The sequence below is a fragment of the Salvelinus fontinalis genome, chromosome 1 (genome assembly GCF_029448725.1).
Source record: "Salvelinus fontinalis isolate EN_2023a chromosome 1, ASM2944872v1, whole genome shotgun sequence".
Lineage (NCBI taxonomy): Eukaryota > Metazoa > Chordata > Actinopteri > Salmoniformes > Salmonidae > Salvelinus > Salvelinus fontinalis.
Genome location: NC_074665.1, coordinates 66174688 through 66193247, shown reverse-complemented (window position 1 = coordinate 66193247; position 18560 = coordinate 66174688). Strand labels below are relative to the sequence as shown.

At 41.3% G+C, this 18560-nt stretch overlaps 1 protein-coding gene across 3 annotated transcripts in view; it reads right to left on the bottom strand.

Annotated features, from left to right (window-relative positions):
- Window positions 1–4626: 4626 nt before the first annotated feature.
- Window positions 4627–18560, bottom strand: part of LOC129860055 (glutamate--cysteine ligase catalytic subunit-like) — a 34692-nt gene continuing 20758 nt past the window's right edge. For 2 of the 3 annotated variants that reach the window (XM_055930400.1, XM_055930405.1), the window contains 12 exons: window positions 18405–18463; window positions 18091–18227; window positions 17806–17880; window positions 17513–17629; window positions 17092–17230; window positions 16751–16863; window positions 16522–16614; window positions 16207–16311; window positions 12220–12301; window positions 12016–12122; window positions 7094–7214; window positions 4627–6740 (listed from right to left, as the gene is read on the bottom strand). In XM_055930400.1, the coding sequence (XP_055786375.1) occupies window positions 6559–6740; window positions 7094–7214; window positions 12016–12122; window positions 12220–12301; window positions 16207–16311; window positions 16522–16614; window positions 16751–16863; window positions 17092–17230; window positions 17513–17629; window positions 17806–17880; window positions 18091–18227; window positions 18405–18463 (1330 nt within the window). In that variant the 3' untranslated portion in view covers window positions 4627–6558. The remainder of the gene's footprint in view (window positions 6741–7093; window positions 7215–12015; window positions 12123–12219; window positions 12302–16206; window positions 16312–16521; window positions 16615–16750; window positions 16864–17091; window positions 17231–17512; window positions 17630–17805; window positions 17881–18090; window positions 18228–18404; window positions 18464–18560) is intronic. The other variant, XM_055930402.1, reaches the window with a different exon arrangement.

Below are 18560 nucleotides of genomic sequence, written 5' to 3'. Positions count from 1 at the left end.
TGGTCTGTTGATATACCTCTAGTGGTGTGGGGGCTGTGCTTTGGCAAAGTGGGTGGGGTTATATCCTGCCTTGTTGGCCCTGTCCGGGGGTATCGTCGGATGGGGACAGTGTCCCCCAAACCACCCGTCTCAGCCTCCAGTATCTATTCTGCAATAGTCTCTGAGGGGGGGCTAGGGTCAGGCTTATCTGGTGTCCTGTTTGAATTTAAGTATGCTCCCTCTAATTCTCTTTCTCTCCTTCTCCTCCCCGAGGACCTGAGGCCTAGCATCATGCCTCAGAACTACCTGGCTTGATGTCTCCTGGCTGTCCCAGTCCACCTGGTCATGCTGCTGCTCCAATTTCAACTGTTCTGCCTGCGGCTATGGAACCCTGACCTGTTCACCGGTACCTTGTCCCAGACCTGCTGGTTTTGATTCTCTCTCTCCCCCCTGCACCTGCTGTCTCGACCTCTAAATGCTTGGCTATGAAAAGCCAACTATCATTTACTGAGTTACTGACCTGTTGCACCCTCTACAACCACTGTTATTATTTGATGCTGCTGGTCATCTATGAACGTTTGAACATCTTGAATAATCTGGCCTTAAATGGCCATGTATTCTTATAATCTCCACCCGGCACAGCCAGAAGAGGACTGGCCACCCCTCAGAGCCTGGTTCCTTTCTAGGTTTCTTCATAGGTTCCTGCCTTTCTTGGGAGATTTTCCTAGCCACGTGCTTCCACATCTGCATTGCTTGCTGTTTGTGGTTTTAGGCTGGGTTTCTGTATAGCACTTTGTGACATCTGCTGATGTAAAAAGGGCTTTATAAATACATTTGATTGATTGATTAGGCCTATAATATGAATTACAGTGACCTCTAATTATTGGGACAGTGAAGCACTTGTTCTTTTGGCTCTATACTCCAAACATTTGGATTTGAAATCAAACAATGACAATGAATTTCAATTGCAGACTGTCAGCTTTCATTTGAGGGTATTATCATCCATTTCGGGTGAGTTGTTTATAACTTACAGCACTTTTTGTACATAGTCCCCCCCATTTTAGGGGAGCAAAAGGATTGTGACAAACTCACTTGTATGTGTATTAAAGAACTTGATCCCATATTCATAGCACGCAAAGACTACATCAAGCTTCTGATTCAACACATTTGTTGGATGCATTTACTGTTTGTTTTGGTTGTGTTTCAGATAATTTTGTGCCCAATATAAATTTATGGTAAATAATGTCATTTTGGAATCACTTTTTTTGCAAATAAGAATATGTCTCTAAACACTTCTACATTAATGTGGATGCAACCATGATTACGTTTAATCCTGAATGAATCTTGAATAAAGAGTGAGAAAGTTAGACGCACAAATATCATACCCCCAATGCTAACCTCTCACCATTACAATAACAGGGGCGGTTAGCATTTTTAGGGGGGTATGATATTTGTGCATCTATAACGTTCACACTAGTCATTACTCACGATTCATTCAGGATTATCCATAATCATGGTAGCATCCACATTCATGTAGAAGTTCTTAGAAACATATTACATTTACAATACAAATGATCCCAAAATGACCCCAAAAGTGTCATATTACATTTTGTAGAAATGCAGGAAATGAGCTTTAGATGCCCAAAAAATTATGAGGGAGGACCCCCAGACCCCCCGCCAGTTTAGGTCCCCCCACTAGTAAAATCAAAGTCCCCCCCTGTATAGATTCCATTGATCATTGCCAAATTGGCTTAGTCTCGTAGTGAGGAGCCTGTAGAATGTAGCTAGCTGTTTGGGAAAACCAAAATATAAAACTAGCTAGCCAGCTATGGGAAATGGTAGCCAGCTACCTGACAGGAGAGCATGCTACGTTAGCTTGCTAATGTAGGCACTTTAATAGCTTTAGGTTGGTTGTTTTTAATCTCAACTTCAAGATTTCCACTCCGACCATCACTCTCCCTCGCTTGGGCAAGGGATATTTAAGGTACACTCGAATGCGACGATGTAAAACCTCATTCAAGTGCTGAGGGTTTAGGGCCTAGTGCCGTCTACTTTGAGTTTGGACTACAGCCCCGGTTGCCTCAGTGGCAACCTTCTTCCCCTTCTAGTGGGGAAGAAGGTCAAACTCTAGTGTGTAGGTAACTAAACATGAAGAAATTTATTTTTTATTTTAAAACTGTGTTTTGTACATGGCTTGTATTTATTTTGTTGTCATTTAGCAGAAACTCTTTTGAACCCTGAGCAGGGAGTTGAAAAATCTGTCTGTGCCCTTGAGCAAGGCACTTAAACCTAATTGCTTCTGTATGTTTTGTATATGGCTTATATTTATTTATTTTTGTCATCAAGCAGAAACTCTTATCCAGAGTGACTTACAGAAGCAATTAGGGTTAAGTGACTTGCTCAAGGGCACAGACAGATTTTTCACCTACTCGGCTCAGGGTTCAAAAGAGCGACCACTCGGTTATTGGCTCAACGCTCTTAAAAACTAGGCTACGACCCGCCCATATCTACACATCAAATGTACAACGTTCAACTGCAGTAACATACCATAGCCTACTTGACCTGCTCTCTGGAAACTTCAAAGCCTGAAAAAAACATTAAGTTTGAACTGCTTACCTTACAAAAAAATGCAGCATCTTTAAAAACATTTTGGTTATGAAAAATATGGCCTGGGCCAAATGGTTGAACATCAGCACTATGATAGCAGGGGCAGACTGGGACAAGAATTTGGCCCTGGCATTTTATCCACACTAGCCCAATTCACTGCACGTGCACCAACCCATGATTTGGTCGGACCCAAATGATGAGTAGACCTAATCATCTTATAAATTCATTCGTAGTGCTTTATTAAGAAATGTAATACTGGACTACTGAGGTATTCAATAAATAAATTAATCTAACACACCCAAGCAGAAATGCATGATTCAAGATATTTTGATGTGCAACCTAATACAATGATTGTCATGTATTTCGGGTTGACAATTACACTATAGTTGCTATATTTTACTGTCAAAATAGGACTCCAGAATTTCCTGATAAATTTTGTTCAATAAAGATGAATTACATATCTTTATGTGCACTAATATCATAGGCTAATTAATTTTGGGTTCAACACCTGAGGAATTGGAGACTCAATACACTAACTAGATCTCAAAATAAATACTTATAGATCTATAAGCCTATGCTCTCGCATTGGCTGGTGCCATCGCATCTGTTCTGCTCCATATCAAATATCTTGGTTGTAAAATAGTTGCTATTGAGCGGAATATTGAGAGTTAAGAAATAAAGATTATATCTACAGCAAGCGGAGACCCTCTTCTCTTCAACAGGGACAAGGGGACGAAGCTTCCAAAGCGGTGTTTTTCCTACAATTGCATTTTGAAATGTTATACGATCAGAACAAATGTTTCTCTCGAGCGCATGGGGTAGAGGAGTGGCTTTCGCTTCACAGCCACAGGCCCCAGTAAAACAGGGACAGGGGCAGTGCAGTTTCAATACAGGAATAAGGAAAATGCACTTTACTGTTTGACCAAATCATGGTTTCAACTGCCCAAAATTTACTTTGAATGAGGTGACAAAGTAGAATGTGCTCCATCTGCGTTTATAGGCAAACTACCTGCCCTCCAGGACACCTACACCACCCAATGTCACAGGTAGGCCAAAAATATAATCAAGGTCAACAACCACCCGAGCCACTGCCTGTTCACCCCGCTATCATCCAGAAGGCGAGGTCAGTACAGGTGCATCAAAGCGGGGACTGAGAGACTGAAAAACAGCTTTTATCTCAAGGCCATCAGACTGTTAAACAGCCATCACTAACATTGAGTGGCTGCTGCCAACATACTGACTCATCTCTAGCCACTTTAGTAATTAAAAATTGGATGTAATAAATGTATCACTAGCCACTTTAAACAATGCCACTTTATATGTTTACATACCCTACATTACTCATCTCATATGTATATACTGTACTCTATACCATCTACTGCATCTTGCCTATGCTGTTCAGCCATCGCTCATCCATATATTTTTATGTACATAATTCTCCCTTTACACTTGTGTGTATAAGGTAGTTGTTGTAAAATTGTTAGATTACTTATTAGATATTACTGCATGCTCAGAACTAGAAGCACAAGCATTTCGCTACACTCGCATTAACATCTGCTAACCATGTGTTTATGCCCAATACAATTTGATATTAGACCAGCCAATCTGGCATTTGCCAAAATTGCCAACAATAAAATGTAATTGTGTTCGTTGTCCGTAGCTTATGCCTGCACATACCATAACCCCACCGCCACCATGGCACTCTGTTCACAACTAAAAAAGTAGCCACTTTTATACTTTTATTCAAGCGTAGGCCTATATTTTTAGGGCATAGAACATAAATAAAAAAATCAATGCAGATGTAAAGAACTAAGTGTGGTCCCCTTGAAGGTACTATGTAAATGGGTAGATTTGATCCATCCTTAATATGTAATGTATGGAAGATGTTTACATTGATTAGATTGGCATAATGCTCCAAAGGAACCATTCAACAGTAATGTACATTTGGTATGCCACTAGCACCCTCTAGTGAATGGTTTCATTCCACACTGAGCATATTATCGAGGAAACAGAAGCAAGTAACCAAGATAAATACTGTACTTAGTGCTGTACACAGATTTATTCAATGAGACATTCCAACCAAATGCTAACATTCACTTCAATGCAATACTACTTTCTTAAAATGTTCTACTGTCATGTCAGCACAGCAAATCACACTTCTTTCATTTAACATTTCTCACAAAAGCAACAATTATTTCAGACAAATGCAGATATACCACATTCGGAAACAAAAGAACCTTTGTTAATGTTTGTAGAGCAGATGGAAGTACAGTTCACACTTAAATATTAAAATGAACTTGTGTTCACTACATTTACCATGAACAGAAGAAAAATAATTACATATCCAATAACACAAATTGCATTTTGTTATGGTCTATCTGTAACAGTATATACAACTTCAATACACCGGCTTCACCTTCGCAATGCACACATGCAATTCTATGTTCTCCATTAAAACTTAATTACACTGAATAAAATAAACGCAACATGCAACAATTTCACAGATTTTACTGAGTTGCAGTTCACAAGGAAATCAGTCAATTTAAATAAATTCATTAGGCCCTAATACATGGATTTCACAACTGGGAATATAGATATGCATATTATGGTCACAGATAACTTAAACATTTAAATAAAAGTAGGGGTGTGGATCAGAACATTAGTCACTATCTGGTGTGACCACCATATGCATCATTCAGCGTGACATCTCCTTCGCATATAGTTGATCAGGCTATTGATTGTGGCATGTGGAATGTTGTCCCACTCCTCTTCAATGGCTGTGCGAAGTTGCTGGATATTGGCGGGAACTGGAACAAGCTGTTGTACACGTCGATCCAGAGCATCCCAAACATGCTCAATGTATGACATGCGAGTATGCAGGCCATGAAGAACTGGGATATTTTCAGCTTCCAGAAATTGTGTACATATAGATCCTTGTGACATGGGTCTGTGCGTTATCATGCTGAGAAATTAGGTGATGGTGGCGGATGAATGGCACGATAATGCGCCTTGGGATCTCGTCACGGTATCGCTGTGCATTCAAATTGCCAACAATAAAATGTAATTGTGTTCGTTGTCCGTAGCTTATGCCTGCACATACCATAACCCCACCGCCACCATGGCACTCTGTTTACAACGTGGACATCAGCAAACCGCTCGCACACACGATGCCATATACACAGTCTGCACGGTACAGTTGAAAACAGTACTCATCCGTGAAGAGCACACTTCTCCAGCGTGCCAGTGGCTATTGAAGGTGAGCATGTGCCTGCTGAAATTGGTTACGACGCCGAACTGCAGTCAGTTCAAGACCCTGGTGAGGGTGACGAGCACGCAGATTAGTTTCCCTGAGACGGTTTCTGAGTTTATTTGCAGAAATTAATCAGTTGTGCAAACCCAGTTTCATCAGCTGTCTGGGGGGCTGCTCTCAGTCAAAGAAGCCGGATGCGGAGGTCCTGGGCTGGCGTGGTTACAAATGGTCTACAGCTGAGGCCGGTTGGACTTACTGCCAAATTCTCTTAAACGACAGACTTACAGTAGAGAAATTAATATTAAATTCTCTGGCAACAGCTCTGGTGGACACTCAAAACTTGACGGCACATTTTACAGTGCTCTTTTCGTCCACAGCACAAGGTACACCTGTGTACTGATCATGCTGTTTAATCAACTTATTGATACGCCACACCTGTCAGGTAGATGGATTATCGTGGCAAAGTAGAAATGCCCACTAACATGGATGTAAACAAATTTGTGCACAAAAGTTGAGATTAATACGTTTTTGTGCGTACGGAACATTTGTGGGATTTTTTATTTCAGCTCATGAAACCAACACTTTACATGTTGCGTTTATATTTTTGTTTAGTGTAGTTTGGACCACTTCTTTGTTCAGCCAGATATTCAGGCTCTCTTTTCACGTGCATCGTTGATGATGGACAACACATTAATTCATTGATTACAGCTGTGACAATTGGTTTATTTGCCCCGATTGACTGGGTCTCCAATAAGTTCTGGGCATCGCTCCTCTCCTTTTGAGATACTGTCACACTTGCGGAGTAAGTCGTAGTTTATTTTGTCAGTTATTACGCTGTCTTGCTTGTATTGAGTGTGCTTGTCGACAAACTCCCTCATCCACTTTGCCATGGTCATCAGTTCACCTACATCAGCAACAAGGAGAAAGAGAGCAATATCATGATTTTTGAGGGTTTTGATAATTAAGATGTTACACTAAGATATACACCAAAAACAAACAAGTTAATTTTTGGCATTTATAATCCTATACATTTTCATGTGGCTTCAGTTCAGATTCAACACTAATGCACAAAGAACTACCAAACCTTGTTGACAGTGTCAGTGAGCAAAATGTGCCTTCCACTATTGGAATGCTGCATGCTTTTACTAAGCTCCACCAATGATGTGACATTCCCATGGGCCACAACAATAGCCCACAAAAACATGTTACCCAACCCAGCGTCAAATTGTCATTGTCCATTTGCTAAATATACTGTACCTGAGGCGCGTCTCTTGATGAGCTTCAGGTAGTTCAGGATGGTGCATCTTGTATCGACGTCCACCTCCATGTTTTCCAGGTAGCAGTTAAGGATTGGTATCAGCCCTTGAAAAACTCCTTCCTAAATGATAAGAAACAACAACTGTTATAGTTGAAACTCAAGAGTGCAGAGTGTTATTCTACGAAGCAAGCTAGATCTACTCAGGCTTTTAGAAAGCTAGCCAGCATCACATTGGAAGGAAGTCAGGAAGTCGATTTGAAAACCAATAGAACAATAGAAAATACTGGTATCAATGGCACATTTTAAAGTGTTTATAAAAGAATATGGTCTGATTTTCGCCTTATAAAATGACGTAAAACCTCCAGGTATTGAACAATTAAGTTTATGGTTAAATTGGCTCGTGCCCATTTGATCTGAACGAATCATGCACAGAGTATCAACAGAATCAAGCCTTTAGATGTTAATTATCCGACATTACTGTCAAACATGACTGGCTTTTAGACTTTATGTATCTCAAAGTTCAGCTACATTTTCTGGCACCTCCATATCAGTATCGATGTGGACAAGATAGGCTGTAGCCAATATGCATATAACCTATGTAGGTTAATTATTTCTGTACAATTTTGCAAAATATTATTCCAATGTTGGCCTTTTTAGAGTATTCTTTTTTTAATGTACATTTCTGGGTCAGTTGACAGCTGCATTTATCTATCAGTAGTACTACTACTGCCCCAACCAACCAATATCAGTAGCTACTCATTAGCTTTTTAAAATCACAGTGAATGACCTAGGTCCTATGACCATAGCCATGTTGGCATATCAACCCCCCCAAAAATAAACTCAGCAAAAAAAGAAACGTCCCTTTTTCAGGATCCTGTCTTTCAAAGATAATTCGTAAAAATACAAATAACTTCACAGATCTTCATTGTAAAGGGTTTAAATACTGTTTCCCAGTCTTATTCAATGAACCATAAACAATTAATGAACATGCACCTGTGGAACAGTCGTTAAGACACTAACAGCTTGCAGATGGTAGGCAATTAAGGTCACAGTTATGAAAACTTAGGACACTAAAGAGTCCTTTCTACTGACTCTGAAAAACACTAAAAGAAAGATGCCCAGGGTCCCTGCTTATCTGTGTGAACGTGCTTTAGGCATGCTGCAAAGAGGCATGAGGACTGCAGATGTGGTCAGGGCAATAAATTGCAATGTCCATACTGTGAGACGTCTAACACTGCGCTACAGGGAGACAGGACGGACAGCTGATCGTCCTCGCAGTGGCGATCACGTGTAACAACACCTGCATAGGATCGGTACATCCGAACATCACAGCTGCGCGACAGGTACAGGATGGAAACAACTGCCCGAGTTACACAAGGAACGCACAATCCCTCCATCAGTGCTCAGACTGTCCGCAATAGGCTGAGAGAGGCTGGACTGAGGGCTTGTAGGCCTGTTGTAAGGCAGGTCCTCACCAGACATCACCGGCAACAACGTTGACTATGGGCGCAAACTCACCGTCGCTGGACCAGACAGGACTGGCAAAAAGTGCTCTCCTCTAACGAGTCACGGTTTTGTCTCACCAGGGGTGATGGTCGGATTCGCTTTTGTCGTCGAAGGAATGAGCGTTATATGAAGGCCTGTACTGGAGCGGGATAGATTTGGAGGGTCCGTCATGGTCTGGGGCGGTGTGTCACAGCATCATCGGACTGAGCTTGTTGTCATTGCAGGCAATCTCAACACTGTGTGTTACAGGGAAGACATCCTCCTCCCTCATGTGGTACACTTCCTGTAGGATCATCCTGACATGAACCTCCAGCATGACAATGCCACCAGCCATACTGCTCGTTCTGTGCGTGATTTCCTGCAAGACAGGAATGTCAGTGTTCTGCCATGGCAATCGAAGAGCACGGATCTCAATCCCATTGAGCACGTCTGGGACCCGTTGGATCGGAGGGTGAGGGCTATGGCCATTCCCCCCAGAAATGTCTGGAAACTTGCAGGTGCCTTGGTGGAAGAGTGGGGTAACATCTCACAGCAATAACTGGCAAATCTGGTGCAGTCCATGAGGAGATGCACTGCAGTACTTAATGCAGCTTGTGGCCACACCAGATACTGCTACTTTTGATTTTGACACCCCTTTGTTCAAGGACACATTACTCCATTTCTGTTAGTCACATGTCTGTGGAACTTGTTCAGTTTATGGTCTCAGTTGTTGAATCTTGTTATGTTCATACAAATATTTACACATGTTAAGTTTGCTGAAAATAAACGCAGTTGACAGTGATAGGACATTTCTTTTTTTGCTGAGTTTATATACAGTATGTTTACATTTAAATTGCACCCCGGGAAGATTCTGGGACAGTCAAGAAAAAGTTAGTCTGGAGTCCTGTATGTAGCAAGCTAGCTAGCTAACATTGTCCAGAAAGCTGAAGTGTTACACAGCAGCGCATAGGTGAGGACAGAGGAGAAATGATTAACTCTATTACGGACTATAAAATTATAATAGCAGTGAATGATTGATTAATAGTAGAATAAAACTTGATGTACTGGACTCATGATGGATCTCTTTCCTATCCATCTTGCTCCAGGCTGCAGCCACACATGAAGACATTTTTCAATTAAATAAAAAGCTAAAAAGCAAAAGGTTGGCGCTATTGATTTTTATACTCCAGTTGAAAATACTATTGTTTTAGAGCAATGTGACTTGTACTAACACTCTATCACATCTTAACCATTCACTATTAATCACTTCTGGTTCAAGAAAAAAAATAATTTTGTGTGATGAACAAATAACAAAAGGGAGAAATGCAGAAAAAAGAAATTTGACCAGTTGTATTTAGATGGTCATTATGGAGACACCTTTGGATAAATGTGGCAACTCATCTTTTGCTGCGAGAGAAAAAGAAAAAGAAAACTTTTCAGGCTTGGGCGGGTTTTGAGTGGTCATTGGGATAAAGTTTTAGCTAGACCTGGCAACCCTGCTTCGGCCTGTAGCTAAATCTAGCAGGCTTGTATCTGCACATGCCTGAACAACATTGCTAGTCGAACACAGAATTCTTCATTGAGACATTACTGAAACATCAAACATGGATGAGTCAGTGCCATTTTCATTTGTGCTGAAATGAAAACCAAAGAACAGTTACCTTGCAAATTCAGCATGCTATGGTGTGAAATAGTCTTTTGGAAATGGAATCTATTTTATTACTTATCGTCATTGCTGTCTTTGGTGTACTTATCAATGCATGATCACCTTCTTCCAACTAATATCACTCCCGAGGAACAGCTTGTTGCATTGATACCATAGACATATAATCCATAGATGGGTTTTGGAACCTCTAACCACCCTGGCAATTTGACTGTTAAACTCATGGGTACACTAACAATGGCTGCCAGTCTTGACTTGAATGGGAACTGCCATTATGGATTATACAATACATGACCAAAAGTATGTGGCTTTCCATTGTTGGAATATTACTGTGGGGACTTTCTTCCATTCAGCCACAAGCGCATTAGTGAGGTCGGCACTGATGTTGGGCGATTAGGCCTGCTCGTAGTAGGCGTTCCAATTCATCCCAAAGGTTTTCAATATGGTTGCGGTCAGGGCTCTGTGCAGGCAAGTGAAGTTCATCCACACTGACCTCGACAAACCATTTCTGTATGGACCACGCTTTGTCATGCAGACATGAAAGGGTCTTCCTCAAACTGTTGCCACAAAGTTGGAAGCACAGAATCGTCTAGAATATCATTGTATGCTGTCGCGTTAAGATTTCCCATCACTGGAACTAAGGGGCCTAGGCTGAACCATGAAACACACCCCAAACCATTATTTCTCCAAACTTTAAACTTGGCACTATGCATTGGGGCAGGTAGCGTTCTCCTGGCTTCCGCCAAACCCAGATTCTTCCAGATGGTGAAGTGTGATTCATCACTCCAGAGAACACGTTTCCACTGCTCCAGAGTCCAATGGCAGTAAACTTAACACCACTCCAGCCAACGCTTGGCATTGTGCACGGTGATCTTAGACTTGTGTGTGACTGCTCAGCCATGGAAACCCATTTCATGAAGATCCCGAAAAACATTTATCGTGCTGACGTTGCTTACAGAGGCAGTTTGGAACTCGGTAGTGAGTGTTGTAACCGAGAACAGATGATTTTTACGCACTTCAGCACTCGGCGGTCCCGTTCTTTGAGCTTGTGTGGCCTACCACTTCACGGCTGAGCCATTTTTGCTCTTAGATGTTTCCACTTCACAATAACAGCACTTAGTTGACTGGGGCAGCTACATAAATTGTTGGAAATGTGGCATCCTATGATGGTACCACATTGAAAGTCACTGAGCTCTTCAGTAAGGCCATTCTACTGCCAATGTTTGTCTATGGAGACTGCATGGCGGTGTGCTCAATTTTACACACCTCAGCAACGGTGTGGCTGAAATAGCCGAATCCACTTATTTTAAGGTGTGTCACCATACTTTTGTATATATAGTGTATGTCTATGGTTGGTTGGGGCTGTCAATTATACTTTTAAATTTTTTTTTTTTAAATACAATTGCGCAAAATATTTACCGTTTGGAAAGCAAATGCTATCATTACTAAATGTGTAATGTGATAGGTATTTTAACATAAAAAAATATATTAAACTCAAAAAGGGGGATACAATCTCTGCGAGAGGGAGGGTATCTTATTTAATTAGTCTTCAACTCATAGCTCAGACACTTCATTCAGGATAAATATAGTTATCCCTGAGTTAGCCTGTTCGAAGCAGGTTAGTTCTGAAGGATTTGTTGCCATATAAATTTACCTGGCTAAAAGGTGAGCCACTTTCATGGTACCGGTTATCCAAATCTGAACTCAAACCTGATTTGCAGTAAAGGGCTCAGGAGAAAGATATATTAAATTAGAACTATTATTAATAAGCACCTTTCCATTGATGATTGTGTCAATGCTCATCAGTATGTACTCATTGTCACCCTCACTGTCCAAGCCGTTCTGTGCCACTGAGGAGCTATCGAGGACAGGGTTACAGCCTATGACACAAGAGAAGAGGAAGCATTAAACTGTTTAGGCATTTTGACAAAACACACCCTGACCAGGTTTAAAAACACTGGACTTGTATCATCTCACCTTTATAGATGTCCTTCCGGAAGTAAAACATGCCCTCTTGGACTGCATTTCTTTCCTGGGCCACTTTCATGTTTTCGTCAACCTGTTCAAAGACGAGACAAAACACACTTAAACAAATGGTGGACCTTGTAGCACTAGCAGATAATATTCAACATTTTGGTGACTTTAATAGTCACATGGAAAAGTCCACAGACCCACTCCAAAAGGCTTTCGGCGCCATCATCGACTCAGTGGGTTTTGTCCAACATGTCTCTGGACCTACTCACTGCCAGTCATACTCTGGACCTAGATTTGTGCCATGGAATAAATGGTTGTGGATCTTAATGTTTTTCCTTATAACCCTGGACTATCGGACCACCATTTTATTATGATTGCAATCGCAACAAATAATCTGCTCAGACTCCAACCAAGGAGCATCAAAAGTAATGCTATAAATTCTCAGACAACCCAAAGACTCCTTGGTGCCCTTCCAGACTCCCTCTGCCTACCCAAGGATGCCAGAGGACAAAAATCAGTTAACCACCTAACTGAGGAACTCAATTTAACCTTCCGCAATACCCTAGATGCAGTTGCATCCCTAAAAACATTTGTCATAAGAAACTATTTCCCTAGTATACAGAAAATACCCGAGCTCTGAAGCAAGCTTCCAGAAAATTGGAATGGAAATGGCGCCACACCAAACTGGAAGTCTTCCGACTAGCTTGGGAAGATAGTCGGAAGTATCGAAGAGCCCTCACTGCTGCACGATCATCCTAATTTTCCAACTTAATTGAGGAAAATAAGAACAATCCAAAATTTATTTTTGATACTGTCGCAAAGCTAACTAAAAAGCAGCATTCCCCAAGAGAGGATGGCTTTCACTTCAGCAGTAATGAATTCATGAACTTCTTTGAGGAAAAGATCATGATCATTAGAAAGCAAATTACAGACTACTCTTTAAATCTGCGTATTCCTCCAAAGCTCAGTTGTTGTGCAGACTCAGGACTCTGCCAGAACCTAGGATCAAGGGCGACACTCAAGTGTTTTAGTACTATATCTCTTGACACAATGATGAAAATAATCATGGCCTCTAAACCTTCAAGCTGCATACTGGACACGATTCCAACTAAACTACTGAAAGAGCTGCTTCCTGTGCTTGGCCCCCCTACGTTTGAACATAATAAACGGCTCTCTATCCACCGGATGTGTATCAAACTCACTAAAAGTGGCAGTAATAAAGCCTCTCTTGAAAAAGCCAAACCTCGAAACAGAAAATACAAAAAAGCTAAAATCGGCCTATATCGAATCCTCCATTCCTCTCTAAATTTTTTGAAAAAGCTGTTGGTAAGCAACTCACTGCCTTCCTGAAGCCAAACAATGTTTACGAAATGCTTCAGTCTGGTTTTAGACTCCATCATAGACTGCACTTGTGAAGGTGGTAAATGACCTTTTAATGGCGTCAGACCGAGGCTCTGCATCTGTCCTCCTAGACCTTAGTGCTGCTTTTGATACCATCGATCACAACATTGTTTTGGAGAGATTGGAAACCCAAATTGGTCTACACGGATCAGTTCTGCCCTGGTTTAGATCTTATCTGTCGGGAAAGATATCAATTTGTCTTTGTGAATGGTTTGTCCTCTGACAAATCAACTGTACATTTCGGTGTTCTTCAAGGTTCCGTTTTAGGACCACTATTGTTTTCACTATATATTTTACCTCTTGGGGATGTCATTCGAAAACATAATGTTAATTTTCACTGCTATGCGGATGACACACAGCTGTACATCTCAATGAAACATGGTGAAGCCCCAAAATTGCCCTCGCTAGAAGCCTGTGTTTCAGACATAAGGAAGTGGATGGATGCAAACTATACACTTTTAAACTCGGACAAAACAGAGATGCTTGTTCTAGGTCCCAAGAAACAAAGAGATCTTCTGTTGAATCTGACAATTAATCTTGATGGTTGTACAGTCGTCTCAAATAAAATGTGAAGAACCTCGGCGTTACTCTGGACCCTGAGCTCTCTTTTGACGAACATATCAAGACTGTTTCAAGAACAGCTTTTTTCCATCTACGTAACATTGCAAAAATCTGAAACTTTGTCCAAAAATGCAGAAAAATTAATCCATGCTTTTGTTACTTCTATGTTAGACTACTGCAATGCTCTACTTTCCAGCTACCCGGATAAAGCACTAAATAAACTTCAGTTAGTGCTAAATACGGCTGCTAGAATCCTGACTAGAACCACAAAGTTTGATCATATTACTCCAGTGCTAGCCTCCCTACACTGGCTTCCTGTTAAAGGCAAGGGCTGATTTCAAGGATTTACTGCTAACCTACAAAGCATTACATGGGCTTGCTCCTACCTATCTTTCCGATTTGGTCCTGCCGTACATACCTACACGTACGCTACGGTCATAAGACACAGGCCTCCTAATTGTCCCTAGAATTTCTAAGCTAACAGCTGGAGGCAGGGCTTTCTCCTATAGAGCTCCATTTTTATGGAATGGTCTGCCTACCCATGAGAGACGCAGACTCAGTCTCAAACTTTAAGTCTTTATTGAAGATTCATCTCTTCAGTGGGTCATATGATTGAGTGTAGTCTGGCCCAGGAGTGTGAAGGTGAACGGAAAGACTCTGGAGCAACGAACCGCCCTCGCTGTCTCTGCTTGGCCGGTTCCCCTCTCTCCACTGGGATTCTCTGTCTCTAACCCTATTACAGGGGCTGAGTCACTGGCTTACTGGTGCTCTTCCATGCCGTCCCTAGGAGGGGTGCATCACTTGAGTGGGTTGAGTCGCTGACGTGGTCTTTCTGTCTGGGTTGGCGCCCCCCCTGGGTTGTGCCGTGGCGGAGATCTTTGTGGGCTATACTCGCTCTTGTCTCAGGATGGTAAGTTGGTGGTTGAAGGTATCCCTCTAGTGGTGTGGGGGCTGTGCTTTTGGAAAAGTGGGTGGGGCTATATCCTGCCTGTTTGGCCCTGTCTGGGGGTATCATCAGATGGGGCCACAGTGTCTCCTGAGCCCTCCTGTCTCAGCATCCAGTATTTATGCTGCAGTAGTTTGTGTGTCGGGGGGCTGGAGTCAGTCTGTTATATCTGGAGTATTTCTCCTGTCTTATCCTGTGTGAATTTAAGTATGCTCTCTCTAATTCTCTTTCTTTCTTTCTCTCTCGGAGGACCTGAGCCCTAGGACAATGCCTCAGGACTAACTGGCATGATGACTCCTTGCTGTCCCCAGTCCACCTGGCCGTGCTGCTGCTCCAGTGTCAACTGTTCTGCCTGCGGCTATGGAACCCTGACCTGTTCACCGGACGTGCTACCTGTCCCAGACCTGCTGTTTTCAACTCTAGAGACAGCAGGAGTGGCAGAGATACTCTTAAATGATCGGCTATGAAAAGCCAACTGACATTTACTCCTGATTATTATTTGACCATGCTGGTCATTTATGAACATTTGAACATCTTGGCCATGTTCTGTTATAATCTCCACCCGGCACAGTCAGAAGAGGACTTGCCACCCCTCATAGCCTGGTTCCTCTCTAGGTTTCTTCCTAGGTTTAGGCCTTTCTAGGGAGTTTTTCCTTGCCACCGTGCTTCTACACCTGCATTGCTTGCTGTTTGGAGTTTTAGGCTGGGTTTCTGTACAGCACTTTGATATATCAGCTGATGTAAGAAGGTCTATATACAGTGCATTCGGAAAGTATTCAGACCCCTTACATTTTCCCACATGTTAGGTTACAGCCTTATTCTAAAATGTATCAAATAGTTTTCCTCATCAATTTACACACAAAACCCCATTATGACAAAGTGAAAACAGGTTACATTTTTTTTTGCAAATGTATTAAAAATAAAACAAAAATACCTTATTTACGTAGGTATTCAGACCCTTTGCTATGAGACTCGAAATTGAATGTACTGGGAATTCCACAAAAACAACCAGTCTAACTTAATTGAATTTCATAAAATTCAGCGAATGAAAAGTGTAACAAGAAAAACAACCCCATTTTCACCTTTGACAAGGGGATGAGAAAGTCCAGTTTATAGGACAAGATAACCCTGGTGAGCAGGACGATGAAAACAACGTAAGCAGAGTTTTCAAAATCGGTAAGTTGCACCTGAAATAAAAGAAAACGTGCACTAAATATTTCTACACTAACATTGTACAAAAATAAGTTAAGACACAGTACATGTAAATCCTGTTGCAAATATTGTTTGTTCATGTAACACTATTTAGCAGACATATATAAATTGCCACTGAGCATATTTCAGGTAAATATCCTAATTATATTAAATCTTTTGTGTCAGAGTTGAAAGGCTTATGCTACCTCCATGGGGCGGAACTCAACTCGCCATCCGATGTCCGAGTTTGGAGGAGGAGGTTTGAACCTCATTGTCTGCCAGTTGGTTGACTGCAGATTCTACAAGAGAGACGTGACATGGAAAATGCATTTTGATTATATAAACAAAAATTCCTCCTTTTAAAATCTGTCACAAGCATTGAGCTGGTTTTCAACAGTAATGCAGCCACAGTAAGTCAGTGGGTATCATTTTAACCTCAAAGTGATCCGACTCGTTTTCATCATCCAGGTGAATTTTCTCCTCAAAGAGTGACAGCGGATCCCGGATGAAAAGATGGGCTATGTGTTGGGCCAGCAGTTTGTCGATCCCTACAAAACACAGATTCTGATCACTTCTCTATAGAACATTTTATGATTAAAACATTAATACAAATCAAATAAATTTCTTTAAAAAAAACATTGTCGTGCAGTTTCAATGCTTAAACAATACATCACTTTTTGTATGATTATTTTACTATTCATTTTAAAATAATATTTTTCCCCTGTCACTTGTCATTCACCATGTTCTATTACAGATGTCTTTGTTACAGTGTTTACCTGCATCCAGCAACTGTTTGTTGATTTCCTCGTCTATTGTCAGATCTATGTCATTGTACTTATCGCCACAACTGGAGAGGTAGCTGTCGATTGAATCATATCTTGATTTCAAGATTCGAAATTTGTTGCTTTTCAAAGGCTGCAAAGACAACACATTTTCACAGACATTAAAAGACCATGAATATGAAAAGTTGGAAAATCTGACAATTCAACAAACAAATAACTGAAAACCTGCTCTGACAAACGTTACAATTGAACACCAGGAAATCAACAGAGAAACTCATAATGCCTATCTGAGCCTGACACGGTCTGAGCCGGACACTCAACCCCCTGAAGCAACTAGCGACAAGCGAGTGGGCCTTATTTGGCAAGGTCATGTTTCTTTAATTAGGGGCCAGTTTTTCCTGATTGATCTGCTCACCTTCAGCCCTCTCTCTTCCCCGGTCCTGTCATCCACCGAGGCAGAAATAACTCCCCAGCGACAATCAATGTCTGACACATAGCCTCTGTAAAACGGCGAAGCAGCACTGAGGGCCATCTGTAAACAATCAACAGTTAGCTTTCCAGTTTCCACCACACAAAAAGCAATCGAAACAACCAAAGCGTTATTGAATACTGTAATGATTCAAACAAAGACAGCTACGACACGTTAGATTAAAAAAATTACTACTTAATGCAATTTTTTTCTGTACATTTTCTAAGCATATATCTTACCACTATGGGGCAGAATGTTGCTAGTTGGTCATAAAGGTACCTCGCCTCTTCAATGCTGCAAGCTTGGAATGTCACCTGGAAAAACATCATAAAAAGGTTCAAGTTAATTTAAGGACTAATCAACAGGCTTATATAAACATGCCCACAACCTTTAAAAAATATTCTCTAGTCTAGTATATGAACATGTAATTTATGATGTGCGACTGAAAAAAGGAACATGCATCCAAAGACAAACAAATAACGACAGTATACAATGTTACTATTAGTATAATGTGTAGCATATACCTGAAGACAGCAGTTGCCCATTCCGAAGCCCATGGCATCCATGTAGATGTGATCAGGGAGCGCTGCTCTGGCGGCCTCCCCATCATCCTCCGGAAACTTCTCCACAAATGGAGATGGAGTGCACTTGTCTTTAAAGACTAACAAGGAGAAAGAAGCACAGTGGAAAATAGATACCGATAAGCAAGCCGTTTCAAATTTGTATTTAGGCAAATATATCCTAAATTTGACCAGTGAAAAAAGAAAATGACAAAATGTATGTGTGCATTTTGGTGAAGACCTGCAAATGGTGAAGACCTGTTTTTATTTACACTTACTGGGTACGTTGATCACTACCTTCTCTCCTCTTCTGTGACGAATGTTTCTGGTCAGGGTGCTGAAAAAACATTCACAACATTCTGTATTCAAGGGAATTCAAAAGAAGAGCTCAAACTTGACATATCATAGCAGTGTGACAACATACGGCAAATATA